At 42.2% G+C, this 27,420-nt stretch overlaps 1 protein-coding gene across 1 annotated transcript in view; it reads left to right on the forward strand.

Annotated features, from left to right (window-relative positions):
* LOC145404425 (homeobox protein PKNOX1-like) overlaps window positions 1-27,145 on the forward strand; it is a 152,892-nt gene extending 125,747 nt beyond the window's left edge. Inside the window, exons 4-7 of the mRNA XM_080275946.1 lie at window positions 7,329-7,800; window positions 11,276-11,397; window positions 13,025-13,322; window positions 26,913-27,145. Of these exons, the coding sequence (XP_080132072.1) occupies window positions 7,329-7,800; window positions 11,276-11,397; window positions 13,025-13,322; window positions 26,913-27,145 (1,125 nt within the window). The remainder of the gene's footprint in view (window positions 1-7,328; window positions 7,801-11,275; window positions 11,398-13,024; window positions 13,323-26,912) is intronic.
* The last annotated feature ends 275 nt before the right edge of the window (window positions 27,146-27,420 follow it).

Consider the following 27,420-nt stretch of genomic DNA (forward strand, 5'->3'; position numbering starts at 1 on the left):
ATAATAATAGTAATAGTAGTAGCAGAAGTAATAATAATAATAATAATAATAATAATAACATGAACTAAAATAAAGTATGTTAGAAAGGTTTTGTAAGGAAAAGAAAGAAAAACTGTGAAGCTGATGAGTGTGAGAGGAAAGGGGAAGGAGCGTGAGGAGGAGGAGGAGGAGGAGGAGGAGGAGGAGGAGGAGAAGAAGAAGAAGAAGAAGAGGGGGAGAAAGAAGATGAGGAGGAGGAGGAAAAATGAGAAGGAGGAGGAAGAGGAGAAAGATGAATATAAAAAGGAGGAGAAAGAGAAGGAACTTTAGAGAGGAGGATTACGGGAGGTGCTGAGAGGAAACTTGAGGAGGAGAATGGAGGAAAGTGAGGGGAAGGAGGGAGGAAGGATGGAGGAAAGTGAGAGGAAGGAGGGAGGGAGGATGGAGGAAAGTGAGAGGGAGGAGGGAGGAAAGTGAGAAGGAAGAGGGAGGGAGGATGGAGGAAAGTAGAAGGATGGAGAGAGGGAGCAAGTATGAGGATGGAGGAGAGTGGAAGGGAGGAGGGAAAATAGGGAGAGAAGTGAGGAGAAATGGAGGACAATTGAAGGAAGGAAGGGGGGGACAGAGGAAAATAAGAAAGAAGCGGGAAAAATGGAGAGAGGAGGAGGAGGAGGGAAGAACGATGAGAATAGATAAGAGATGAATAACAGATAATAATGGGTAAGAAATATAGATATGAGTAAAGATGGTAGATAAGATGTATTGTACGTATACTGTAGATAGGATAGTAGTAGGTAAGATAGTAAATAAGGTAGGTAGCAGTAAGAGATAGGAATGACATAGATATTAGTAAAGATAGTAAGGTATTAGTAGATAAAGAGATAGTAGATGAAGGACAGTAGTAACCCCTTCAGTACGAGAACTTACCTAAGCTTAATTAAGGGGTCTGGAGGTAGGGGAAAAATCATCGGACTCAAGAGGTTAGTTTTCCAATAATCGTTTTGACACATCCTGTAGTTTTATTGTTATTGTCATTATTATTATTATTATTATTATTATTATTATTATTATTTATTGTTAGGTTTTTCTTATTTTTTTCATTTGTTCTTATTCTTGTTCAGTCTCTCTCTCTCTCTCTCTCTGTCCTATCACCATCCCTCACCATTTTCCTCCCATCCCCTTACCTTCCCCTATTCTCCCATATCCCCACCCCCTCCTTCTTTCCCCCTCCCCTCTCCCTCTCCCCTCACTCCCCCTCCCTCCCCAGCTCCGTAAGTCAGGGCAACGCAGGTCTGTCACCATAAAAGCTCACTAAATCGCCCACTTTGAAGGCAGACATAGAAGAGCTTTAGAAAGAAGCTTGGGATGGCGGAGCGGAGAGCTGGGTTTTTATAAGAGGTCCGTAAGGGTGGAGGTTGTGTGGGAATCGGTGGGATTTTCGATCTTGTGGCGGTCTGTGGGTTAGAGAGAGAGGGAGAGAGGGGGGGGAGTGGAAGGAGAGAGAGAGAAATTGTGGGTGATTTTTGTGTCTTCGTAGTTTTGGCTTCTTTTCATCTCTCTCTCTCTCTCTCTCTCTCTCTCCCTCTCTCTCTCTCTCTCTCCCTCTCTCTCTCTCTCTCTCTCTCTCTCTCTCTCTCTCTCTCTCTCTCAACATATCATAGAGAGGGAGACAGTTAAGAGAGGGAATAAATATAAAATGGAGAGAGAGAGAGAGAGAGAGAGATTGTTCCCTTACGTAAGAGTTGAGTTGCGTGTGTGTTTGTGTGTGTTTTTTTCTCCTTTAAGTGTTCTCATGATAGATATTACCTCAAGTGGTGTGTGTGTGTGTGTGTGTGTGTGTGTGTGTGTGTGTGTACGTCTTTTTTATGTATGAATTCCCGTCTTTATGCGTACATGTATGTGTTTTAGGTTACGATAATGTTCCGTATATTATGTGTATCTTTCCTAATTATATCTTTTGTATATTTCGGTGTACATTTCCTGGCTGTATTTTCTGTGTATTTTAGGGTATATTTCTTGGGTATATCGTGTATATTTTGGTATATCTTCCCGGGTTTTATCTTCTGTGTATTTTGGTGTCTTTTTCTTGGGTATATCTTGTGTATTTTAAGGTATATTTCATGTGTATATCTTACGTATTTTAGGGTATATTTCATGGGTATATCTTACGTATTTTAGGGTATATTTCATGGGTATATCGTGTATTTTGGGGTATACTTTGTGTATTTAGGTGTATTTTTCATGGGTAAATATTCTGTGTATTTTAGGGTATATTTCCATGGGTATATCTTGTGTATTTTAGGGTATATTATCATGGGTATATCTTGTGTATTTTAGGGTATATTTTCATGGGTTTATCTTGTGTATTTTAGGCTATATTTTCCTGGGTATATCTTGTGTATTTGAGGGTATATTTCCATGGGTATATCGTGTATTTTGGGGTATACTTTCTGTGTATATTGTATGCTTCGAAGTTTGTACTGATGAGTAAATGGAACTGTGTCTATTTTTATTCAAGACTTATTATAATTTTCATATTTATTTATTTATTTATTTATTTATTTATTTATTTTTTTGTATTTTCACATTCGTCTTTTTGGAGTGTAGTAGTATTAATATTGAAAATTAGTGTGGTGGTAGTGGTGGTGATGATGATGATGATGATGATATTAATATTGGTGGTGGTGGTGATGATGATGATGATGATGATGATGATGATGATGCTTCTCTGTTATAATATTGAATGTGAGTTTGCTCTGAGTGGGAGGGGAATTAAGGAGAGAGAGAGAGAGTGAGAGAGAGAATTATGAACATGGGAGTGAGATAAAGATGAATTGAAGGAAACATGGAGAGAGAGAGAGAGAGAGAGAGAGAGAGAGAGAGAGAGAGAGAGAGAGAGAGAGAGAGAGAGCTGATGTAAAATTCTGGAGATGACAGCGTGTGATCCCAATATCCTGGACCCTCTCCTTCTGAGTCTGCCTTATTGCCTCTCTCTCTCTCTCTCTCTCTCTCTCTCTCTCTCTCTCTCTCTCTCTCATACTCGTTTGTTGTTCATTCCTCTCTTTTTTTGTTCTTTCTTGTGCCCTTTCATTTGCATATTTCTTTACTTATTACTTAACGAGAGAGAGAGAGAGAGAGAGAGAGAGAGAGAGAGAGAGAGAGAGAGAGAGAGAGAGAGAGAGAGAGAGAGACATGAATAGAGCAGTTTAGACAGACGGTTTAGATGGAGAGATGTTATGAGAGAGAGGAGGGAGTATAAGGAAGGAGGGGAGGGAAGGGAGAGAGAGAAATTGGAGGAAAGAAGGGAGGGACTAAAGGAGGAGAGAGTACGGGAGGGAGAAAAAGAGAAGAGGAAAATACGAGAAGAGGGAGGGAAGACGGGAGAAGGGAGAGGAAAAAGGGGAGGAGATAGGGTAGAGGGGAGAGGAGATGAGGGAGAAGGGAGGATAGGAGGGAGAAGGAAAAAAAGGGAGAAAGTAGAAAGAGGGAAGAAGGAAGAGGAATAAAGATATAGGAGGAAGGAGGGAGGGAGGAAGGGAGACGGGAAATAAGAGAAGAGGAGGAGAAAGAAGAGAGGGATGAAGGGAGAGAGAGGGATGAAGGGAGAGAGAAGGAAAGGAAGGGAGAAGGATGGGAAGAAGGGGTAGGGACGAAAAGAGGGAGAATGGAAGGGAGGAAGAAAGGGAGGGAAAAAGGAGAGAGAGAGAGAGAGAGAGGTAAACTTGGCGGTGACCCTCTTATAACCACCAAATCCTACCATCAACTTCTGCTGCCCCGCCCTTCTCTCTCTCTCTCTCTCTCTCTCTCTCTCTCTCTCTCTCTCTCTCTCTCTCTCTCTCTCTCTCTCTCTCTCTCTCTCTATGCCGCATATTCCCTCGTGTTAATAATAATAACAATAATGTAATAATAATAATGATAATAATAACAATAGTAGCAGTGGTGGTAGTAGTAGTAGTAGTAGATGAAGAAGTAAAGTAAGATAAAGAAATAAGTAGATAGATAAATAGATAAATAAGGTGTAATATGGGCAAGCTGGTAGAGCCTAGTACTTTATTAAGCAGAGGGAGGGAGGCAAGTGGAGGAGGAGGGAGATAATGTGAGAGAGAGAAGAGAGAGAGAGAGGGGGGGGATGGACAGGAGAGGGGAATGAGGAAGGATAGAGAAAGGAAACTGAGGAGGGAGGGAGGGAGTGGAGGAGAGGGGAATGGAGAGGGAGGGAGAGAGAGATGAGAATTGGGAGGGATAGATGAGGGAGAAAAGGGTAATGGGGAGGGAAGGGGAGGGAGAGAAAGGAATGAGGAGAGAGAAAGAAGGATGGGGAGGGAGGAGGGAGTGAATGGAATGGGGAGAAGGAAGAATTGGTAAGGGGAGAGAGAGGGGAATGGGGAGTAAGGGGGAAGGGAAGGGGGAGTGGACAATTGAGAGTGAGCAGGGAGTGAGAAGAGAGGATTGGGGAGGGGAGGGAGAAAGCGGAATGGGGAGAGGGGAAGGGAGGAAGAGAGTAATTTGGGAGGAAAGAGGATGTAGAGGGGAGTGATGGAGGGAAAAAAGAGGAATGGGAGAGGGAAAGAGAGAATTGGAAGCAGGGAGAGAGGGGGGAGGATGAGAAAGAAAGTGGCGGGGAATGGGAAGGAAAGGAGACAGGGAAAAGAGAGAGGAGGAGAAGGAAGGGAGGAAGTTATGAGAGAGAGAGAGTAGCGAGGGTTATGAGGCTGTGGTAATGAACACTAGGCCCCCATGTGACGATTGTGGTAGCTGTGGTGGTAGTTGTGGTGGGGATTGTTTTGATGATTGTGGAAGCTGATTGTGGTTATAGTGGTGATGGTTGTAGCTGTGGTAATTGTGGTTGTGGTTGTGGTATTGGTGGTGATAATGGTTGTGGTTATGGTGGTAGCTGTGGTAGATAACTTGTATTCGTGGTTTGATATCGATTTTTCGCACATGTGTACGAGAGAGAGAGAGAGAGAGAGAGAGAGAGAGAGAGAGAGAGTACAATAAGAAGGAATAAGGACACAGGATAAAATTGACAAAATGAAGGAATGGGAAGAAAGAAGTGTGAAAAGAGAATAGGAGGAAAGAAGTAAAGAGAAAGAGAAGCGGAAGGAAGGAAGGAGAGTTAGAAAAGGATGAGGAATGAGGCTAGAGCGATGGAGCAGGAAGTAAGGAGGGAAACGAAGGAAAGAAGGAAGGAAGAAGGGGAGACGAATGAAGGACAGACAGAAACAAGTAAAGACAAAGGGGAAGGATAAGGGAGGAAGGAAGGAAGGAAGATGCAGGTGAAAGAAGGAAGAAAGGAGTAAAACAGGAAGTGAAGGAAGGAAGGAAAGGAGCAAAGGAAGGGAGGGAGGGAAGGAAGGAATTGAGAAGAAAAAAAGGAAGTGAAAGGAAGGGAGAAAGGGGTGAAACAAGGAAGGAAGGAAGGAAAGAAAGAGGGAGGGGAAAGAGGAAAGGAGTAAAAGAAGGAAGGTAGAAAGAAGAAAAAATTGAAAAAAAGAAATGAAAGAAGGAAGAAAAGGGGGGAAAGGTGTAAAGTAAGGAAGGAAGAAGGAAAGAATGACGGAAAACAAGAGGGGAAGGAGGTAATGAATAATGAAGGTAGGAAGGAAGAAACAAAAGATAGAGAGGAAGGAAGGAAAAGAAAGGAAAGGAAGACGGAAGAAAGGATTAAAACAGAGAGAGAAGACGGAAGGTGGAAGTAGAAGATGGAGTTGGAAGGAAAGGAGAGGAAGAAGGAAAAAAGGAGGAGAAGGAAGAAATGAATACTATATGGAGGGATGAAAGAAAGAAGGAAAGTAGGAAGGAAGAAAGAAAGAGAAGGAAGAGAATGGGGAAGGAAGGAAGGAGTAGGAGGGGTGGGAACAAAAACTGGGACCACCTGACACTGCCCAACATTAACAGTCCGTGACCAGCCTACATGTACCTCCTTTCTCTCTCTCTCTCTCTCTCTCTCTCTCTCTCTCTCTCTCTCTCTCTCCCTCCCTCCCTCCCTTGCTTTACTCTTTACCCTTTTCGCCTTTATTTAGCCCAGATTTTCGTCCTTTGGCAGCTTACTTCACATAACACAATGGCAGAAATAAGACACTGCTACGGCTCTACATCCTTTCCATAGCACTTCTTCATGACTAGCATCGCATTCTAGTGTTTATTTCTTGTTACAACTCAACACCATGCATCCTTTCTATAGCACCTCTTCGTGACTAGCATCATACTCCAGTGTTAATCTCTTGCTACAAATCATTCAAGATGGAGAGCTGGCAATTTTAGGCCAAGTTAGAGTGAAAGGAGGATAAGAAGAAAAAAAAAATCTACCAAAATTTGAACAAAATCGTCTGGAGGAAGAAAGAATATGTCAATTAAGAGATCATCGTAGTGAAAGGGTGCCCCAGTAAGTCATCATCATCAATACCACCACCACCACCACCACCACCACCATCTTTAGCAGAGACAATTCACAATACATCACGTAAAAGTCCAGATATTTACAGTAAGATAAGTATTCCATTTCTTTTTCAGTAATGACAGATAATTCCTTGATTTATTTACACATTTATTTATTTATGTATTGATGGTTTCTGATAAATATACTGTATATTAAACAGTAGGTGTTAATGTACAGATAAATTTTCAGCCTTTTGTCTATTTATACAGCGGCTGACCCTGTTTATTATCTCTCATTTTGCTCTTTTTTTCATGTCTGTTTCCCCTCTTTATTATGTCTCCCCCACTTTTTCATCAGACGTGTCCCTGTACTCCCCTGTTTATCGCTCTCTCTCTCTCTCTCTCTCTCTCTCTCTCTCTCTCTCTCTCACACACACACACACACACACACACACACACACACACACACACCGCTCGCTGGTGCAGTGGTAACGTTCTCGCATGCCAACTGGTGGACGGGAGTTCGCGCCTCGCTCAGGTTGCGAAAAGTTTCACTGACGAAGTGGGTGGTTACTGTCCCCCTTGAGCAAGGGGACGGGTGTGTGCGTGTGTGAAGGTCGCAGCCTTGCCCTTAGATCGGACTATATGAGCTCTCAGCTCCCTTCCGGGAGGGTAAAAGCTGACAATCACGACCATCAAGTGATCCTGACCGACCCGGTGAATTACACAAGTATCATGGTTAGTTAATGCTTACAGTGTGTTTCATCATGTCTCTTTCACGTAGTTAGTGTCGCTTATGTCTCTCCTTTGTTTACCATATCTCCCTCCCACTCTTTACATCTCTCCCTTGTTTATCATATCTCCCCCTTGGCTATCATATCTCCCTCCCCCCTGTCTATCATCTCCCTGCCCCTGTCTATCGCTGTCTGTTAACGCGTGCGGTGTGGGCATCATGTCTCCCTTTCTTTCAGGTAGTTAGCGCACCAAGACAGGTATTAGCGGGAGGGATGGCCACAACCACGCACCCGACGCAACAAGCCGCTTTCAGCCTCCAGGTCCCGTCGCAGCCACACCACCACCACCACCACCACCACCAGCAGGCAGAGTACCACCACCACCACCACAACCACCTCCACCACCTACCTGAGAGCCACCACCACAACTACCACCACCATCACCACCACCAGCAACAACACCACCACCCTTCGCGAGGTTCTCCCATCATCACTACCACAACTACAACTACCACCACCACCACTACCTCGACCAAGACCCTGCCAGGCCCCCCTACCACGCCCACCTCCACCCTCGGCCACGCCTCCCCTGCCTCCTCCCTGCCCTCCCCCGCCTCCCCCACCCTCATCCAAGGCAGCACCCCACTCTCGCAGATCGGAGCGCACCCTTGCCCTCCCCCGCCGGAGACCAGCATCATCAACTTACTGGGTCAGCATCAGCACCGTCCTGAATGTGTTGTGCTGAGTGTGTCCTTGTGCTGTGCTGAGACTGTGATTGTACAGATGTGTGATTGTGCCGTGGTGCTGTATTGCGGCCGTGTGATTGCAGTGAAATATGACTAGGCTTGTGATTGTAAGCCTATTCTCTTTGGGTGATTGAGTGATTGTGGTGGAGTATAACTGAGTTTGTGATTAATGTGATTGTTGTAGTGGTCTTGGTGATGGGGTGATTGCAGGATGTTCAGTGACTTATTGTGTGACTGTTCAAGAATGACCTGTGTATGTGTGTGTGTGTGTGTGTGTGTGTGTGTGTGCAGCCTCATTAACTACACAGACTGAAGAAAAGAACGTGGATATAGTGTGTCTGTGTGTGTGTGTAAGACTGCGAGGTAGGGAGAGGATTCCCTGGTCCTGAATGATGATAGTTCTCCCCCTTTCATACCTCGTACCTTGTCCCTTGCTCCTCACTTCATCTCTAGGTGTGAAAAGCCATTATAATTTTCTTCAAGGTATCTTTTAAGGTATTTTATAGAAGTCAGTAATAATTCTACTTTATTGGAATGGAGTTACTTTATTTTTTATTATTCTCAGCAGTTTATAATTTTATCATTGGAGTATGAATGGTAGTTGTTGAAGTGTGAATGGTAGTTGTTGAAGTGTGAATGGTAGTTGTTGTAGTGTGAATGGTAGTTGTGTTATAATATGAATGATAGTATATGTTTAGATTTTCATATTTTTAACAGTATGAAGGATAGGCATGTTTTTAGAATTGTATATTTTTGGCAGTATGAAGGATGTTATATAATTGGCAGTGTGAATGATTTTTTTTTTCTTGTAGTATGAAAGATATTCGTTGGTTTTTATTTTATTTTTGACACTATGAAAGATAAGGTAAGATTTTGATATTTTTTGTCAGTGTGAAAGATATTATTATTATTATTATTATTATTATTATTATTATTATTATTATTGACAGGGAGAGACGCAGTTGACAAGTGACTGACATTGCCACTGAGACAAGGAAGACAGCAGCTGACAGCAGTACCGCCAAAACCAAGCCTACTCAGTGCTGGCAATTGACAGTGACTCAAGTAACGCAAGAAAATATTTAGATGGGGACAGATGTTCGCCTAATATTTCACCTCTTCTACTTCGCCTTGATATTCCACTTCTTCTACTTCGCCCTTTTCACCTCTTCATCTTCATCTCCTAATATTTCACCTCATCCTAATATTTCACCCCTTCTGCTTCGCTTAATACTTCATCTCTTCTACTTCGCCTAATATTTCACCCCTTCTTCCTCACCTAATATTTCACCTCTTCTACTTCGCCTGACATCTCACCTCTTCTACTTGGCGTAATATTTCACCTCTTCTTCTTTGCCTGATATTTCACCTCTTCTTCGCCTAATATTTCACCCTTTCTACTTCGCCTAATATTTCACCCCTTCTACTTTGCCTAATATTTCACCCCTTCTACTTTGCCTAATATTTCACCCCTTCTACTTTGCCTAATATTTCACCCCTTCAACTTTGCCTAATATTTCATCCCTTCTACTTTGCCTAATATTTCTCCCCTTCTACTTTGCCTAATATTTCACCCCTTCTACTTTGCCTAATATTTCACCCCTTCTACTTTGCCTAATATTTCACCCCTTCTACTTTGCCTAATATTTCACCCTTTCTACTTCGCCTAATATTTCACCCCTTCTACTTTGCCTAATATTTCACCCCTTCTACTTTGCCTAATATTTCACCTCTTCTACTTTGCCTAATATTTCACCCCTTCTACTTTGCGTAATATTTCACCCCTTCTACTTTGCCTAATATTTCACCCCTTCTACTACTTTGCCTAATATTTCACCCCTTCTACTTTGCCTAATATTTCACCCCTTCTACTTTGCCTAATATTTCACCCCTTCTACTTTGCCTAATATTTCACCTCTTCTACTTCGCCTAATATTTCACCTCTACCTTTCACTTCTCTGCTGGCTGATATTCCACGGCAGAGAGACGTTTGGTATGTTTCTCGTCATATCAGTGAGTTTCTTGGATATGATGCGTCAGGGAGTATAACGAAGTATGACGGAGTAGACACAGTGAAATAACAGACGAACTTTTGCACCTAACTGTCCTGTGAATGACCGTGAGAGCCAAAAGTTTCCTGGACCTAGTAACGCTGAGAGCAAAGTATTCTCAGTCCTTCTTTTCGCCTAGAAGTGAATTCAGAACCATTTTTCCCGGATTCTCCTTCCCCCTGCCTATGACCTCCAGTTTTTACCGCATGTGGCCAGGCATATCGAAATGAATGGATGTTGGTAAATCGGTTTTCGCTTTTAACACACTATGGAAAAGACAGCGCGTGTGGGCTTTCAGTTTGCACCTCCTCCTTTAAATAAATAAATAAATAAAAGCTGATATAGAGAGACTGACTATGATAATTTGTGACAGATGGAAAGTAATAATGACAGTAACAGAAGTATATAGACAGTAGACAGACAAAAAAAATGATGTCGATTGATGCGACGGATTATGGAAGTGAAGACAGCGATACAGAAGGCCAGTGACGGGGGACAGAGAAGACAGCAAATTAGACAGTGGCTGCAGTGAATAGTGATAATGGAGATGACAGTAATTGTGACAGATCCAACAGTGACAGAGACCAACAGTGAGGGTACAGTGGCAGTGATAATAGCAAGGATATAGACAGTAATAGTGTAAATAACAGTGAGTGACAGTATGGTGTATGTGACAGTAAGCTAACAAGAATGAATTTACTCCAGCTTGGCCCAGATTTTCGTCCTTTTGATGCTCAGTGGCAGAAAAAGACAATACTCTGGCAGTACATCCTTTCCAGCGCACTTCTTCGTGACTAGTACCATAGTCTGACGTTAATTTAATGCTACAACTTAGCATTCAAGATGGAGAGACAGCAATTTTAGGCCAGGTTAGAGTAAAGAGGATAAAGTGACAGCGATGAAGACAGTAGGAGAGGATATAACAGTGACTTTCGCAGTGATAGTGAGTACCGGAGTATGTGACAGACAGTGACAGACAGCAGCAGTGACTAGTATTGACAGTAACAAGGTATGTGAGAGTTTTGGGGGTTCAGGCGGTGACAGACGATGAATATTGACTCCATTATTTTAAGACAGAAACGAGATTATTATGAGAGACAGGAACGAGACTAGTATGAGACAGGAACGAGATTAGTATGAGAGAGACATGAACGAGACATCATAAAAAGGACCACAACATATAGAGTGCTTAGCGTATGAGAGACAGTACTGAGAGAGAGGAGAGGACCGCCACAACCTTGATTAGAGTGACTTTATAGAGTGAATAGAGAGAGAGAGACAGTAAGGACAGCAACACCGCCTTAGAGTGACCTTATAGAGTGCTTAGCGTATGAGAGAGTCCTATGAGGGATTCGAGGTCAAGGGAGTGAGGGTGACCTTGTTTCAGCCCCCCTAACCCCGCCGTCATGCGAGGAGGAGGAGGACGGGGGGCCGCGGCGCCAAAAGAGGGGGGTCCTTCCCAAGCATGCCACAGCAGTCATGAAGGCTTGGCTATTCCAGCATATTGTCGTGAGTATCTATCTATCTATCTATCTATCTATCAGTTTATCTATCTATCTGTCTGTTTATTTATCTATCTGTTTATTTATTTTACTCAGCCTTCAGTTTCTCCAATGATAATACTGTATTTTTATCAACTTCTACACCTGCATCCTTTATTATCATACTTTTTATCACACTGTTTAGTCGGAGTATAAATTCCTGTGTAATCATACTTTTAACCTCTATAATCGCACTTTTTCACCTCCATAATCATATTTTTTATTATCTACAACTTCCTGTATAATCGTCATTTTTAACAACTATGTAATCACACTTTTCTTATTTTTCGATTATTACTCATTTTTTACGATTTATTGGACCCACTTATCCTCTTTAATTCACCGAGATTCATATCATCCCCGTATCAACACCCCGTACACTTACACATTTTAATTAATACACCCAAACTCATTTCTCTCCGGGTTGCTACACCACTGACAGGCATTATTGGTCGTCAGGGCACGGTGTAATTGCAGGTCATGGCGTTTTTCATTAAGTTAACCTCGAATCATTCTCGCTATCAGATCACTCACGGGGAATATTTACCTTCATACTGTCGTTCGGTTGTTTTTGATATGTACAGTCGCCGTCAAAACTACTTGTCCCCTTGCCTGCGTCTCACCTCACGGCAAAGCGCAGAGGCTCATATTTCCTCACTGAAGACGTAGGAACCCGAGACTAAGCGACCCTAGTCCAGTCCATTTAAGCCTCTCTTCGTGTCATTACATGATCAAACTAGAAAACTCTCGATGATGATGATGATGATGAGTTAAATTTTTCATGTTTCTTGATCCAGCCCACCTTGTTTCTGAAGAGGGTTATGATGATGATGATGATGTTGATGATGTTACATTTTTCCGTCTCTTTATCCGACTCAGCTTGTTTATGTTGATGATGTTGATGATGATGGTGATGACGATGATTATAATGAGTTATGTTCGAAGTTTGGGCGTATATTTTATCTCACAGCTAAAGTGCAAGTTACCCATCAATCAGGTTGTCAGAATCTATAATATTCACCTGAGAAAATCATACTCAAGAAGGCTGCGTCTGAATATTCCTTGCCTGTTAGCCTCCTCAAGCCTAACACGTGTTTTTGTTTTTGAATCTTACTGTCACCGCCAGACGATTTTATTAAGAGTGCGATAGACGTAGGGATTTAGAGGGGTTAGATATGGCCTTCCTTAACCCCTCAAGTACTCAGGTCGAAATGGAATAAAATCGTCTTGTGGTGGCGTGATCTCAGTGGGAAATAAGAAATCGTAGTGAAAGAGATGACACTGGCTCACGTATTGATCTTGTGTTGATTTTTATAATGATTTATGGATTGGTCTTCTGAATAATCTGTTAATGGAGGTTCAGTCTGTGCTCCAAATACTCCGTTCATGAAGGTTCAATTTGTGTTCCAAGTGCACTGGTTGTAAAGGTGTTTGTAGGGCTAGAGAATTCATTGGGAAGAACTGGCGCTTTTAAGAAACAAAACACCAGGGTATTATTATTATTATTATTATTAGTGGCGGTAAAGATGGTGTTCTTGAAAATTATGATGACAATAATGAAAATGATGATAATTAACTAGGCCTTACCCTTGCAGCACCCGTACCCGAGCGAGGACGAGAAGCGGCACATCGCGGCGCAGACGCACCTCACCCTACTACAGGTCAACAACTGGTTCATCAATGCCCGCCGCCGCATCCTTCAGCCCATGATCGAGGCCTCAACCCCGCCGGACCAGAAGACCAAGAAGACCAAGGCACACAACCCCAAGTCCTCGGCCACCAGGTTCTGGCCAGATAGTCTGATAAGTCTGCATGGTAAAGCTCACCACAATAACAGCAGCAGCAATGCGGCTTCTACTCCACTGGCTGGCCGGGTTCACTTGTCTAACACGGGTACGTTTGCCTGGCTTATGGTGTCGGTCGCTTCACACGCTGGCTGCCTTGCGGGTGGGAGGGACGGTGCATGATGAGGGTGTCACATGGGTGCATGGCTGTTCAGGGACGTGCATGATGGAGAAACGGATGCATGGGTGTTTTAGTTGCATGTTTGTTCGAGAGGTGTTCAGAAGGGTCCATGGCTCAGAGGCATGGATGATGGTGTTTCAGAGAAAAGTATGAGTGTATCAGAAGAATGGATGAGTGTTGCCTGGGTGTTTCAGAGGAGTATGTAAATGTTTCAGAGGGATGTGTGAGTATTTCAGAGGAGTGATAAGTGTTTCATGGGGGCTGTGATGAAGTTTCAGTGACATATGTGAATCTTTGAAATGGTGTGCGTGAGAGGGGTGTATGAATGAGATGGGTGTATGAGTGAGATGGGTGTATGGGTGAGATGAGTGTATGATTGAGAGGAGTGCATCAGTGTTTGAGAGGGTTGTAAGAGTGGGAAGGGTACTGTATATTAGTGTTTGAGAGGGGTGTGTGTGTGAGAGGGATGTATAGTGAGAGGGGTGTATGAGTGAGAGGGGTGCATCAGTGTTTGAGAGGGGTGTATGAGTGAGAGGGGTGCATCAGTGTTTGAGAGGGGTGTATGAGTGAGAGGGATTGTAATGGTTAAAACTGCTAAAGCGAATTCACAAACCACGCTAATATAGTGAGTTTTACGTCAGGTACCCCTTTTTGGATAAGGGCTAAGGCGTTGCCCCTGGGTAGAGGAGCGTGTAGCATTTTATGACCGGATGCCCTTCCTGATGTCTACCAGTGACCCTTGGGTGGATTCGATCCTCCGACCCTTCGGTCAGAGCGGAGCGCTCTAACCCACTGAGCCACGGCTGCTACCCATCCCCTCAAAACGTGCTAGAAAATCGCTAAGCACAAAGAAGCTAAAATTACTATTGTGTTATTAAAAACCATAATAAATATCCCCTCTGTCCCCCAAAAGGTCAATAAGTGAAAATATATCTTAGTGCTGTATGAAAAAAAAAAAATCGCAAAATTGACAGTGATGGTGAATGAGAGGGATGATTGATTTGAAAGTGTGGAATGCATGGGGGTGATTTAGTACCCAAGTAGGTGGCATGATCACCGCCACAGTGACTCCCTCTGTTGCCTTGGAAGTAAAAATATAAGGCCTTCAGAGCTCATACTAGACAGGAGTATCGCTTTAGTCCAGAGATGTAGTGACATAGGAAAATATAATAATAATAATAATCTGTCTATCTGTCTCAAACTATCTATCTGTCCACTGTATAGCCAGACGTCACAATCCCAAAAAGGGTGGCCGTTTGAGTTTATTGTTTTACGGGGAGGGGCACTAACCCTTCGCCAAGCCACTTTTTGACACGTAGGTAACTCCTATACGTTGGTTATATGGTTACCACCCAACGTTGCAAATTATTTTCTGGCTTACAGGAAACCATTAGGCTTGTCACTAGGTGTAAAGTCACCTGAAAAGGGAAGAAAAGTAATAAAAAGTGACAGGAAAGATCGGGGCATGGGAGAAGAGGAGGGCAGACACAGAAAAAGAATGATAAAGGTGAAGGAAGAAGTAGGCGGCACTACATCAAGTTAGTAGGTGGTAGTCGGCCCCTGCTGTCACCTGTAATAATAATAATAGATAAAATAATGCATGTAAGAGAGTGAGTGTTAGTCATGCACAGAGTTGTTTCAGAAGCTATGCATGACGGTATTGTGGTATGGGGTGAAGGAATAAGTGGAATTTGTGGCAGTATGATTAGGGCAGAGAACTTTGGGCATGCGATAGGGAAATCGTGCATGTCAGTCTAGGGAAACCGTGCATGGCAATCTAGGGAAACCGTGCATGACGACTTATAACAGCATGGAGTTGGTGTGGGTTTACTGAAATGTGCTTGGAAGTGTGTATTACCTCTCTAACACCTCTTCCTGAGCGATTCATTTTGCTTATTACACCTTTTCTGTGTTGCATAAATCCTTCCAATATCTTCATACTCTGCATAAATAACGTTCAGAAGGATATCAACCTCTCATATCCAGAAATAAATCGCTAAGGAAGAGGTGCTAGGGAGAGTACCGGCCCATAAGGTGTAACAATATGCGGTATTGGTATCTTATTTTACATGCGGTTTTTTTCGTGGATTCATGTGCGAAATCTTTATTATTATTATTATTAATAATAATAATATTATCATCAAATTATTATTATCATCATCATCATCTTTTTTATTATCATTATTATTATTATTATTATTATTATTATTATTACTGTATTTGGCGTTCACTATCCACTCACTCGATGTTGTGCTGCTTTGGTGTCTGTTCTTTCCTTTCGTCTATCCTTCCTCTTCTGTCTTTCTTTCCTTCATTCTTTCCACCTCCTGCCTACGGGTGACTTTACACTCCCTCTTCTGTCTTTTTTTCCTTCATTCTTTCCCCTTCCTTCTGTCTGTGGGTGACTCTACGCTGAGTGACAAGCCAAATGGTTTCCTGTACACCAAGAAACCATTTACTCTACTGGGTGGTAACCATATAACCAAATTATGGCGCCTGGTGGTTTAGTGAATAATTAAGGCGCTCCAATCGGATTGAGTGCTCGTTTATATCCAAGTGGTGGTTAGGGTTATTGGTCACGTAATGCCAGACAGGGATGAGTGAGGCTGGTCACCCTTATCTTAAATGTCAGGACCAACTTGCCTAGCCCCGGGCTGCTACGCTCCCCAAGGGTCAACATAGGATTGGATGATGGATGGATGCTTGGATAAATGGGTTTACAAGATCGCATCCGTGGTTGTTGAAAATTATCGCTGTGTTTCTAAATGGATCGTGTGTATTTATTCTTTAGTATTTATTCTGTTTATTTTCACATCTGTACTCATTGCTTATATATACAGCTTTTTATTAGCGTTTTTTCAGTGTCGAGATATAGCTTTTTTTCGTTAGCATTTACTGTACATTGTCTCAGATATAGCTTTCTTCATTGGCTTTCTTATTGCCCAGATTAGCTTTCTATTGGCTAAGTGCCCATATATAGCTTTTTATTGGCTGTCTAAATGCCCAATTTAGCTTTTTCTCCTTGACCCTCTAATTGCGCAAATATAGCTTTTTTCCTTGACTTATAATTGCCCAAATAGAGTTTTTTCCCAATGACCTCTAAATGCGCATGTAGAGCTTATTTCAATCGCTGTCTAATTGCTCATACTACTTTTCCATAGATTTTTTCCTTGACACTCTAATTGCCCATATATAGCTTTTTATTGGCTGTCTAATTGCCCACAAGCAGCCTTTTCAGTGACTTCTAAATCGCACCTTAACTACTGATTGTCCTTGTGTGTGTGTGTGTGTGTGTGTGTGTGTGTGTGTGTGTGTGTGTTTCCAGCTGATCACACATTCCTCTAACATAATAATTTTGTGTGTGTGTGTGTGTGTGTGTGTGTGAGTGTGTGTGTGTGTGCTAGCTGATTACACATTCCCTGCACATAATATTTCCATACTCTCCTTTCCCAGATATTGGCAGCCAAGACTGGAGCTATACTAATGAATATACTCGAGCTGACATACACCCTGGCCTGGGGAAAAGTATACCATGGAAAAAGTATACCAAGGAAAATTACACCGGGAAAAAGTATACCAGGAAAAAGTGTACCAGTCTTCAGGAGGATATTTTTTCGGATAAATTTTGAGTAGTGCTTGCTGCTTCAAATTTGGCACAGTATTTACTGACTACCTTTATGGGTGGAATAATTTGCACCTTGAGAACATCAGGATTCTCATTAGCTTTGGACGGGGTACTGTAGTCCTTAAACTTTAACTTGATCCAGATTTTTGTCATTTTGCAGCCTATTTCACGCAGTTCAGTCCCAGAATAAAACCAGAGGGGCACTCAGTGGAGCGCATCTCTCCGACAAGCGCAACGTAGTTTCCAAACCAGTCTTCGTAAGGGGTTAGATTTTCTCATCACTGATAAGGGTTTCACAAAAAATGTTTTCCGGATCCAGAATTTGTAATACGCCGGATCTGCCCCACAAGTTAATCGATTGTTCCCTGGGACATGGGCTATCTACCAACCAAATTTGGTCCAAATCTTCCTTTTACTTTTTGAGTAATCCTGGTAACAGACATACAAACAAACAAACAGGGGTGAAAACATTCTTTCTTTGTCAGTGAGCATAATACTGCGGCACGTAGCACCTCTTTGTGACTAGCGCCATATTCTCGTGTTAATCCCTTGTTACAACTCAGCATTCGAAGATGAGTGATGACAGTTCTAGGTCTGGTTGGTGTAGGAAGGGCATAATGTGATTCAGAAAATATATTTGTGTTCATGTATTGATTTTTTTTACACTTTTTTGTGGAGTGGTGAAAATTTATACCATGTTTCATTCTCCTAAATTTGGTGACGATTTATTTAATTTTGCAGCTTATTTCCTCTGATTAAGTGGCAGAATACGACAGTCCTGCTTCTTTACATCCTTTCTCTAACATTTCTTTGTGACTAGCACCATATAATATTAATGTCTTGTTATAGATCGGTGGCAGAGCAAGACATATCCACAGCCTTACATCCTGGATAACGGGGCCTTCACGTGGTGGCACCGATATAGCCAGGCAGCTCCTCTTCCCGGCCATGCTAGTGACCCTCATCTTACTCCCTGTCTATTGGAAGGAGGATAGTGGGCTGGGGAGAAGGACAGTTTCAGCCTGTAGTCCACCAGGGTTATGTTAGTGTGAGACTGGGATAACAATAACAACAGCACTCTTTCCATAGCACTTGTTCGTTACTAGCATCATACTAGACTCAGATGTGTTAATGTGATGCTAAAGTGAACATATTGGCTCAACATTTTCAACTGGGAATGTGAAAACCACCTGCAATTTTTTTTTTCTCAAATTATTTGTGATGTCTCCCGATGTGTATGTTTATAAGGTCTTCTCCCTCTCCTGTATAATTAAAGTGTATTATGTGAACCGGTGAAAAAATGTGTATCCTGCCTTAGATCTGGTGATAGCATACGGCAGGGCAGAAAGACGAGTGATATGGAAAGGGCTGAGAGTGTGTGGAGTTTGCTGAGGATGTGTAGAATCGTTCTCTCTCTCTCTCCCTCTCTCTCTCTCTCTCTCTCTCTCTCTCTGTGAATTAATACACCCATTTTTTTCAAAGATGTGGGCATGTCATTAACTTAAACTTTCTGTAAATAGTTTTTCTAGTTCCTTTAACCCGTGGCGTCCCGTCGACGTTCTATAACGTCCACACGTTTTGTCACTGCCAATCCCGTCGACGTACATAAACGCGAAAAAATTGCAAGGTCCCTAATTTGCACAATTTTCAATTTTCGCGAGTCATTTTTGGTACGTATACACGTGACACCTTCCTCAACAAGATGTCAGACAGGGACAATGCCTTACCCAGCATGACCTCCTCCCCCCCCCTGCATGCCATTGTCTCAGCAATTCACCTGTTATCAGTGACCTGGCCAGTATAGCCATGTCATGCCACGGTACGAAATTCAGGGCCAGAGTGATTCCCCAATCAATGACAATGTGGAGGAAAAACTTTACATAGCATTAGAGGAAGAAACAGCTAGAAATGATGGTCAGGTAATGTGGCAAAAAAAGGTCAGGTATTAGTGAGTGAAACAATGCTTATAACGCCTATATTACTGCTTGAAAACCAATATACTCTTGTACTACATATAAATTCGTACCAAGTAAATAAATAAATAAATACCGTTTATGAGTGGTGTGAAATAGTTATCCTCCCATAGAACTCGTTTTCTTTGGTGCCACCCTGATAGAAAACCCAGTAAGGTAAGGAGGTACTCCTACCTGTAATGAGTTTTAAACTTCAGGTGAGCGATTTTTCTATGAATTTTCGATGTTTCTCACCAAAAGCGAAGGTTTGAGCCAAAAAAAAAAAAAAAAAAATCCTAAAATGGTCGGGATTGGGGGGAGTCAGTGGTGGATAGGTGGTCGGGATGGGGCGAGTTAATGCAGACTCACCTACTTCCTAAATAAGATCAGCGATGAGACAATCTTCCCTCCTCTTTTCACCCCCTCTTTATCCTCCCACTCCTTTTTTACTCTCTCTAATGTAGTCTTCACCTCCTGCCTTACCCCTCTTTGTCCTCCCAGTCCTTCTTTACTTCCGCGAACGTAGTCTTCATCTGCTTTACCCCTCTTTCTCTTCCCAATCATTCTTTATTTCTTCTAAAGTCATCATCCCCTGTTTCACCCCCTCTTTATCCTCCCACTCCTTCTTTACTTCCTCAAATGTAAAGTCTTCACTTCCTGCCTTAGCCCTCTTTATCCTTCCTTCTTCACCTTCTGCTTTACCTCCTCCTTCATTCCACCCAAACCCTCTTCACTTCCTGTTAAGTCTTCACCTCCTCCCTTACCCCTCTTCATTCTTCCTATTCCTTCTTTACTTCCTCTGATGTAATGCTGAGAATCATTTGTCCACCATATCTCCATCTTAATGTAACTCTTCTTTCGTGATACTAATGCTCTGAAGTTTTGCGCAGAATTTTCATATTGGCCACTTAGTTTCCTTGAGTCTCTCTCAGAGGAAACATTTGGTGTCTTCCTGTATCAAGCCTCCTCTTTGTTGCCATCAGGCTTACCCAGTTACTTAAAGTTTCAACTTAAGAGTTGTAATATCTTCCTCATATATATATTCTTGCCGATAAATTTCTTTTATTCATCTGCATCATTGAGAACTCTTGTCCTTACGAACATGTCCCTTCTGTTCGTTAGAAGGTTATTTGTACGTTATTAGAGTTTTCTGTTGTTGTTCCAGGGCATCCAACCTCCTGCTTCAAGAGCTGTTTTGAGAGGAATGAAGTTGTGGACACTATAATGGGCTTGACTGGCCAGGAAAGGAGTTATGTAGGCATGGAAATTGGTCAGCAAATGATTGTAGAACAAAATGTTGTTCTGGAAAAAAAATATAAATTGTTTTGCTGTGTCCAGTGTCCACTTTAACTTATTGCAAAAGCTGCCATCTTTCCATCTGCATTGGTGGATGTAGAAAGATATTGGAAAATTATGCTGTTTACGATGAATTGCTATGGAAAGGATGAAAGCCATAGTACAGTCTTATTCTGCTATTGGGGTACGGGAATTGTGTGTGTGTGTGTGTGTGTGTGTGAGAGAGAGAGAGAGAGAGTATAACCCAGAACAGCTTTTGATTTGAACGACCTGGTGGAGTGATTGAGGGTCAGCCAAGGGGGTGCACTAATATTTTCAAGAACAGTAGGTCAAAGTTACAGGGCAAGGTGAACTTAGAATTTTGATCAGGTGTACATCAAACGTAGGGGAAGTGTTGGTGGTAAAGAAAGATGAGGTGCTTCGATTTTGAGAAGTCAGTCAAAGGTCATTGTTACAGGGCAAGGTCAGAGGTTCGACCCCATTACTCAGACAGTTGATTTAATCCAAACTTGGTGGAAGGGTTGAGTGTCAGGCAAGGATGAAGTACAGTAATAAGGTCTGAGAACAGTGTATTTAATATAATGGTGGCAGAACAAAGTCAAATGGTCGGACCTTTGACCAGTTATAGGACGCGAATGTTACACTCTCTTTCATGCTTTGTTTGTCTGTCTGTCTGTGTCTAGCCCGATGCCTTTATTCTAGAAGAAATGGCCACAGATAAATATCCTCCATGTCACCCTGTCTACCACCGTCAGGCTGTCTTCCTTACACACTCACACAAACGTAGTTTATATTCCTCTCCATTCCATCCTTTTTCCTATATCGTCCCCACCACCTCTCAGAATCTGATTCTTCATTTTCTTCACATTGCCACACCGAATCTAGATACTTTGCTAACACTTTCCAGCACATCCACATCAACGCAGCACTGCTCTTTAACTTCCTCATTTCTGTCTGTCTATCCACTTCTTTCCTATAACTAATTTCCACTTTTACACTCTTCACTTGTGTCGTTCCAACAGAGCCCAAGCTTTACTTCCATACAGTAAAGTGGGGATCATCGTTCTGTGGTGCATTTTTTATTTTTTTACTTCCTTCCATGCTGACTTCCGCTTATCATTGCCCTTAGTGTGCTTGCAGCCTTCCTTCCCTACTGTACTCTGTCTTGCAGTTCATCCTTTTAAATTCCATTCTTCCTCATCGCACTACCTAAATATTTAATTGCTCTCACCTTCTCCACTTCTCAACCATCCAGCCTCACCATGCATTCCGCGACTTCGTTTCTCTCGTAGACCACAGCTTTACTCTGTTACATTCACTTTCAGATTTCGTTTATTTCATTATCACACTCTGTTTACCCAAGTTCTGCGGCTGCCACTCATCTTCACTAACAGAACAGTGTCATCACCAAGCAACAGTACGAAACGTATCCCTTTCACGAAAAACGCTCTTGCATCCACTTTCCTACCTTATTTCCTTTATAACACCATCTCTTTATACTTTGGCCAACCATGGAGACGAGAGACATCCCTGTTTTAGTTCAGCATTATCAGAGAAGTCATGTAATTCATTTTTCACACGTGCACCCTCTTACACTTCGTATTTAACCCTTCCCTTCTCCATACTTTTTCATCACTTTCCACATTCCTTTTCTTTCTACTCTGTGTTTTCTCCAGATCCATTTGTTTCTCCCCTTACCTCTTTTCCTAACCTTAGATATCACATAGCACAAAATTCTTCTGTTTACACCTAACTCACTGCTCACACCTTCTCTGCTCCAAATCATATATGAACATTCACTCTTCCATTTCTCTCTTGTACACCATCTTCTTTTCCTCCTCTTGTAGGTTTTCTACTCTCTTTGCAGCAGCTGTTTCCTCCTGTCTCCCTCTGCCTTTGTTTCCTCATTTTTTTTTTTTTTTAGTACCATGAGATGATCAGACAAGCCACTCAGCAATTTCCTATACTTTCCAAATCAGCCACAGACCACCTCATTTGGTTACACACACACACACACACACACACACACACACACACACACACACAATCATTGCCTTACATTCATTTAGTTCTCCTCCCATGTATACCTGTGGATCAACTTATATCTGAAAAGTATATCGACAATTACCACGCCTTTTCTGACACAAACGGCCACCACGACAATGCGATTCTCCTCCACTTCAATCGGTACCGCGTCACTGTCCAAACACACCATCTTTTTCAACACTGCTTGTTTTACCATTCATATCACCAGAAAGAAACACCTCTCACTACGATCAGACTTCCCTAAACATGCACCATTGTTCTCCCAGAAGGCTTATTTTACTCTAGCCTCTTACTTCTCTCACAGGGCATAGGTGCTTTCCCGTACTTGTATTTCTATTTTCATTCATACCCATACCCATCCAGTCGATCTGCACATCCTTATACTCTCCTTCCTTCTCTTACACACATTGGTACATACACCTTCCTTTGCCCTCTCGTTCCTACCCAATCCACCACATATCCTCAATACATATTCTCATTCTCCCACACCTTTACCTTTCATTTGCTCATGGTCAGCCTGCATTTTTGCATCTTCAAGCACCTGCACAACCACTCTTCACTTTTTCATTTGCACCCTTTACATTCCTCGTTGCCGCCATCATAATGTCCTTTGTCCCGCCGTGTTGTAAACTGTTGGTCTTTTGTAATCCGAAGCAACATGTTTGTTTTATTACGCAGATTTTTTTCCCTCTCAGCTTAGTGGATCACTAACTCTGCAAACCCACTTTATTGGTTCTGTAATATCCAGGAAACACGTGTAATTGGTTATATGGTTGCCACTCAGCGGATAAATGGTTTCCCAGTTTACATAAAAACATTGGCTTGGCATTCAGTGTAGAGTCACCCGAGGATAGCCTCACACTGAGTAAGTGGATGATGGGTGCTTCCACCTACCACCAGTTTTTTACAGGATGTAAACTGTGCTGGTTTGTAAATTGCTGGGAAGCATTCAGTTGGCTCTTTCCTAATAATGAAGTAGTGCAGATCCTGTTTGACTTATCTCGAGCTTTTTTTCTTTAATTTATTCCAGCCTTACTAAGCAAGTATTATTTAAAAGATTGAGGTAACACACACACACACCTCACTTTGAAGTAATTAAAAAGGGCACATAAAACTGCCCAGCATCTGTTGTTCACCGAGACCCGTGTTCACCTTGACTTCATTTGTGGTTACCGCCAGCCGATTGTGTTCAGTCCCTGGTGTGAATGAAATGTTGTCAGTGGCGGAGGTATTAAGGAGAACGGGACAGTGAGTGTTGTTCCCCTGCCCTGGATTAGTTCCCGGCTTAGGTTAATCTGTCAGATTACTACATAAATTTGCTGTCAGCTAGATCACGAACAATATGAAAACAATATAAATGTATGAATGTTCTTTTTGTCACAAGCATTACCTGGTACTTAAAAGTTTCTCTTTTGCATCGACTAACTTTCCTTGTGTGTATATATATATATATATATATATATATATATATATATATATATATATATATATATATATATATATATATATATATATATATATATATATATTACCAGACGCCTCAATCTCGTTTGGGGTGGCCACAAACAAATCGCCTCCAAGTCGCCCTGTCCCCTGCCATTTCACTGCCCTGCTCCCAACTCACACACCCCTCTCTCATATACCTCTCCAACCCATCCCTCCATCTCATCCTCGGCCTCCTCCTCCCCCTTCCCCCCACCACCTCACTCAAATACACTCTCTTCGTCAGTCTTTCACCCTCCATCCTCTTCACATGGCCAAACCACCTCAGTGTGTTCCTCATAACGCTTCCTATCACATTCACATCAACACCACAACGCTCCTTTATATCCTCATTCGTCAGCCTGTCTCTCCATGTGACTCCACAGGCTCCTCTTAAATAACTCATTTCCACTGCTGTCACTCTTGACTTGTGTCCTTCCAACAACGTCCAAGCTTTACTTCCGTACGTTAGAGTTGGTATCACAATACTGTCATGTAGTAACATTTTCACTTCCATACTCACTTCCCTGTTTCTTATCACTGCTTTCAAAGAACCAGCAACCTTTCTTCCCTGCTGTACCCTTTCAAGCACTTCACCCTCCAAACCTCCATCCTTACTCATCACACTACCCAAGTACTTAAACGTACTCACATTTTCCCGTTCCTCACCATCCAACCTCGCTGTACATTCACTGACTTCACCTCTCTCAGAGACCATCACTTTACTCTTCCCTACATTTACCTTTAGATTCCGTTTCTTACACACTCTCCCAAACTCATCCACCAAGCCTTGCAGCTCCCCTTCGTCTTCACTCAACAACACAGTATCATCTGCAAACAACAGTACAGGGAGTTTCCAAACACTATCCTCTCTCACCAGGGCCACTCCAACATCTACTACCCTACCTTGTACCTCTTTTATTACCCCATCCATGTACAGATTGAACAACCATGGAGACATGACACATCCCTGTTTCAACCCGACTTTCAAAGAGAAAAATTCACTTAGTTCACCATCCACACGCACTGCAGCCTTCGCACCATCGTACATACTCTTCACAGCATTCAACAACTTCCCATCTACTCCATATATTCTTAACACTTTCCACAATCCTTGTCTATCCCCCCTGTCATATGCTTTCTACAAATCCATGAAAGCCGCATACAACTTCTTTCCCTTCTCTAGAAACTTTTCCACTAAAGATCTAAGAATGAATATCTGATCTACACAACCTCTTCCCTTCCTAAAGCCTCCCTGTTCTTCTCCAACTAATTTCTCTGTTCTTTCTCTAATTCTGTCAATAAGTATCCTACCATACACTTTTCCTAATATACTAAGAAGACAAATGCCCCTATGATTACCACACACTTCTTTTTCCCCTTTTCCTTTGTACAAGGGAATAATTATACCTGACTTCCAATATATATATATATATATATATATATATATATATATATATATATAGATATAAAATGTGTGGTAGGTGGGGCGCTCACCATCCACTCACTCAATGTAGTGCTGCTCTCGGGTGTCTGCCCTGTCCTCTCCTCCATCCTTCTTTCCTTCCATCTTCTTCTGTCTTTCTTTCCTTCATTCTTTCCTCGTCCTTCTGCCTACGGGTGACTTTACACTTCCTCTTCTGTCTTTCATTCCTTCATTCTTTCCTCTTCCTTCTGCCTATGGGTGACTCTACACTGAGTGACAAGCCAAATGATTCCCTGTACACAAGGAATCTATTTACTACGCTGGGTGGTAACCATATAACCAAATTTTGGCGCCTGGTGGTTTAGTGGGTAATTATTGTGCTCCAATCGGATTGAGCCGGTGAAGGTTTATATCCAAGGGGTGCTTGGGGTTGATTGCTCACGTAATGCCACTTAGGGATGAGTGAGGTTGGTCACTGTCATCTTAAATGTCAGGACCAACTGCCAAGCCCCGGGCTCCTACGCTCCTCATGGGGCAACGTAGGATTGGATGATGGATGGATGGATACATATATATATATATATATATATATATATATATATATATATATATATATATATATATATATATATTAGTAATGTTTAGTAAGAACACTTATGTTACAATATTTATAATAACAGCTGCATGGTACTAATGATTTTTTTTTTTTGTTGTTGTTGCTGTAAAACAGTTGTTCTCATGTATATACTGTATATTGTCTAGGCAATAGGGCTAATGTATGTATTCCTTATATATTACTTTCATGTACCAGGTAATGATGATGTGAATGACAGTATAAATCCCACACGTTCATTTGCTGCCTTGATTAAGTCATTTCAGTATGTGGTCGTCCACCCAGTCCCCTACACAGCCTTCTTCCAGTATCCCCCTGAATTAGGTGACATTCTCTGTTAGTTTATTCGTGCATCCTAAAGACGATTTTACCCACCTTAGGCGAGATCTGTTGTAGTGAAACAGTCTGGGAAAACCATATCAAACTCCCTAGTTCAAAAAGTCTGTCCTAAGCCTAGTGAAATCCAAAATACGCCGTGGGATTGGGCAGGTCAAAGTAGGTGCCATACTATGTTCAGGGAGACTGTGGAGTGGCAGTACCGTGAAGTGTATTGGATCTACACTGAAAGAAGCGACTGTGCTGGATAAGACAGTCAAGGAAGTCAGTGTAAAGTAGAAGACATTGCTATGCCATACACTGCCGCATCGCACCTATATCTCATTCTGTCACACCTTATACTGCCACACCTCACACTGTCATACATCGCACTGCCACACCTTTCACTACCACACCACACACTGTCACACCTCACACTACCACACCCCACACTGCCACACCTCACACTGCCATACCTCACACTGCCATACCTCACACAACCACACCTTCCACTGCCACACCTCACACTTATTTTTATACTCACTTGGTGGTAGGTAGGATTATAATGATGATGAGGAGGAGAATTAGGGAGAGGTAGGGTTTTAATGATGATATTTATTACTAGGAGGCGGGGATATGATAATTGTAATGATGATGATGATGATGATGATATATTAGTGGAAGGTTGGGTTTTAATGATGACGGTGGTGGTGATGATGATGATGATGATACACTGTGCTCTACAACTCTCCAATTTCCACAGAGGTGACTCGAAGCCCCACGTCCATGACTGGCGAGGAGGAGTTCCCAGAAGAAATAGAGGATGAAGAGGAGGAGAAGCGGAGGGAAGAGGAGGAGGAAGAGGAGAGGGAGGAGGGGGAGGGAAAGAAGCGAAGGGAGGAGAGGGATGTGGAGATGTACAGAGAGGAGAAAGAGTACGTCAAGCCTGAGAGAGAGAGTCCACAGAACAGAGATATTGATGTAGGAAGTTTGTAGTTTTTGGCCCCCTCTGTAGGACACACTGGCTTTGCTTTTATTAGTCAGGTTTCTGGATATTTCGTCACACCACAGTTATAATTTTAAAAAGGATAGAAAAGAGTGAAATTGTAGCATCGGAGAAGAATAGACGAAATGGAGAAGAGAATAATAAAGGATGTTGAGAAGAAAGGGATAGAAACGAGGGAAAACTGTAGTAATAGTAAACGAAATGGAGAAAATAGTGACAAAGGAATGTAGTAAGAGAAGGATAGGAAAGAGGGAAAATAAAGTAA

This window comes from Coenobita brevimanus, chromosome 7 (genome assembly GCF_032717465.1).
Source record: "Coenobita brevimanus isolate Jiangsu-jjx chromosome 7, ASM3271746v2, whole genome shotgun sequence".
NCBI classification, from domain to species: Eukaryota; Metazoa; Arthropoda; class Malacostraca; order Decapoda; family Coenobitidae; genus Coenobita; species Coenobita brevimanus.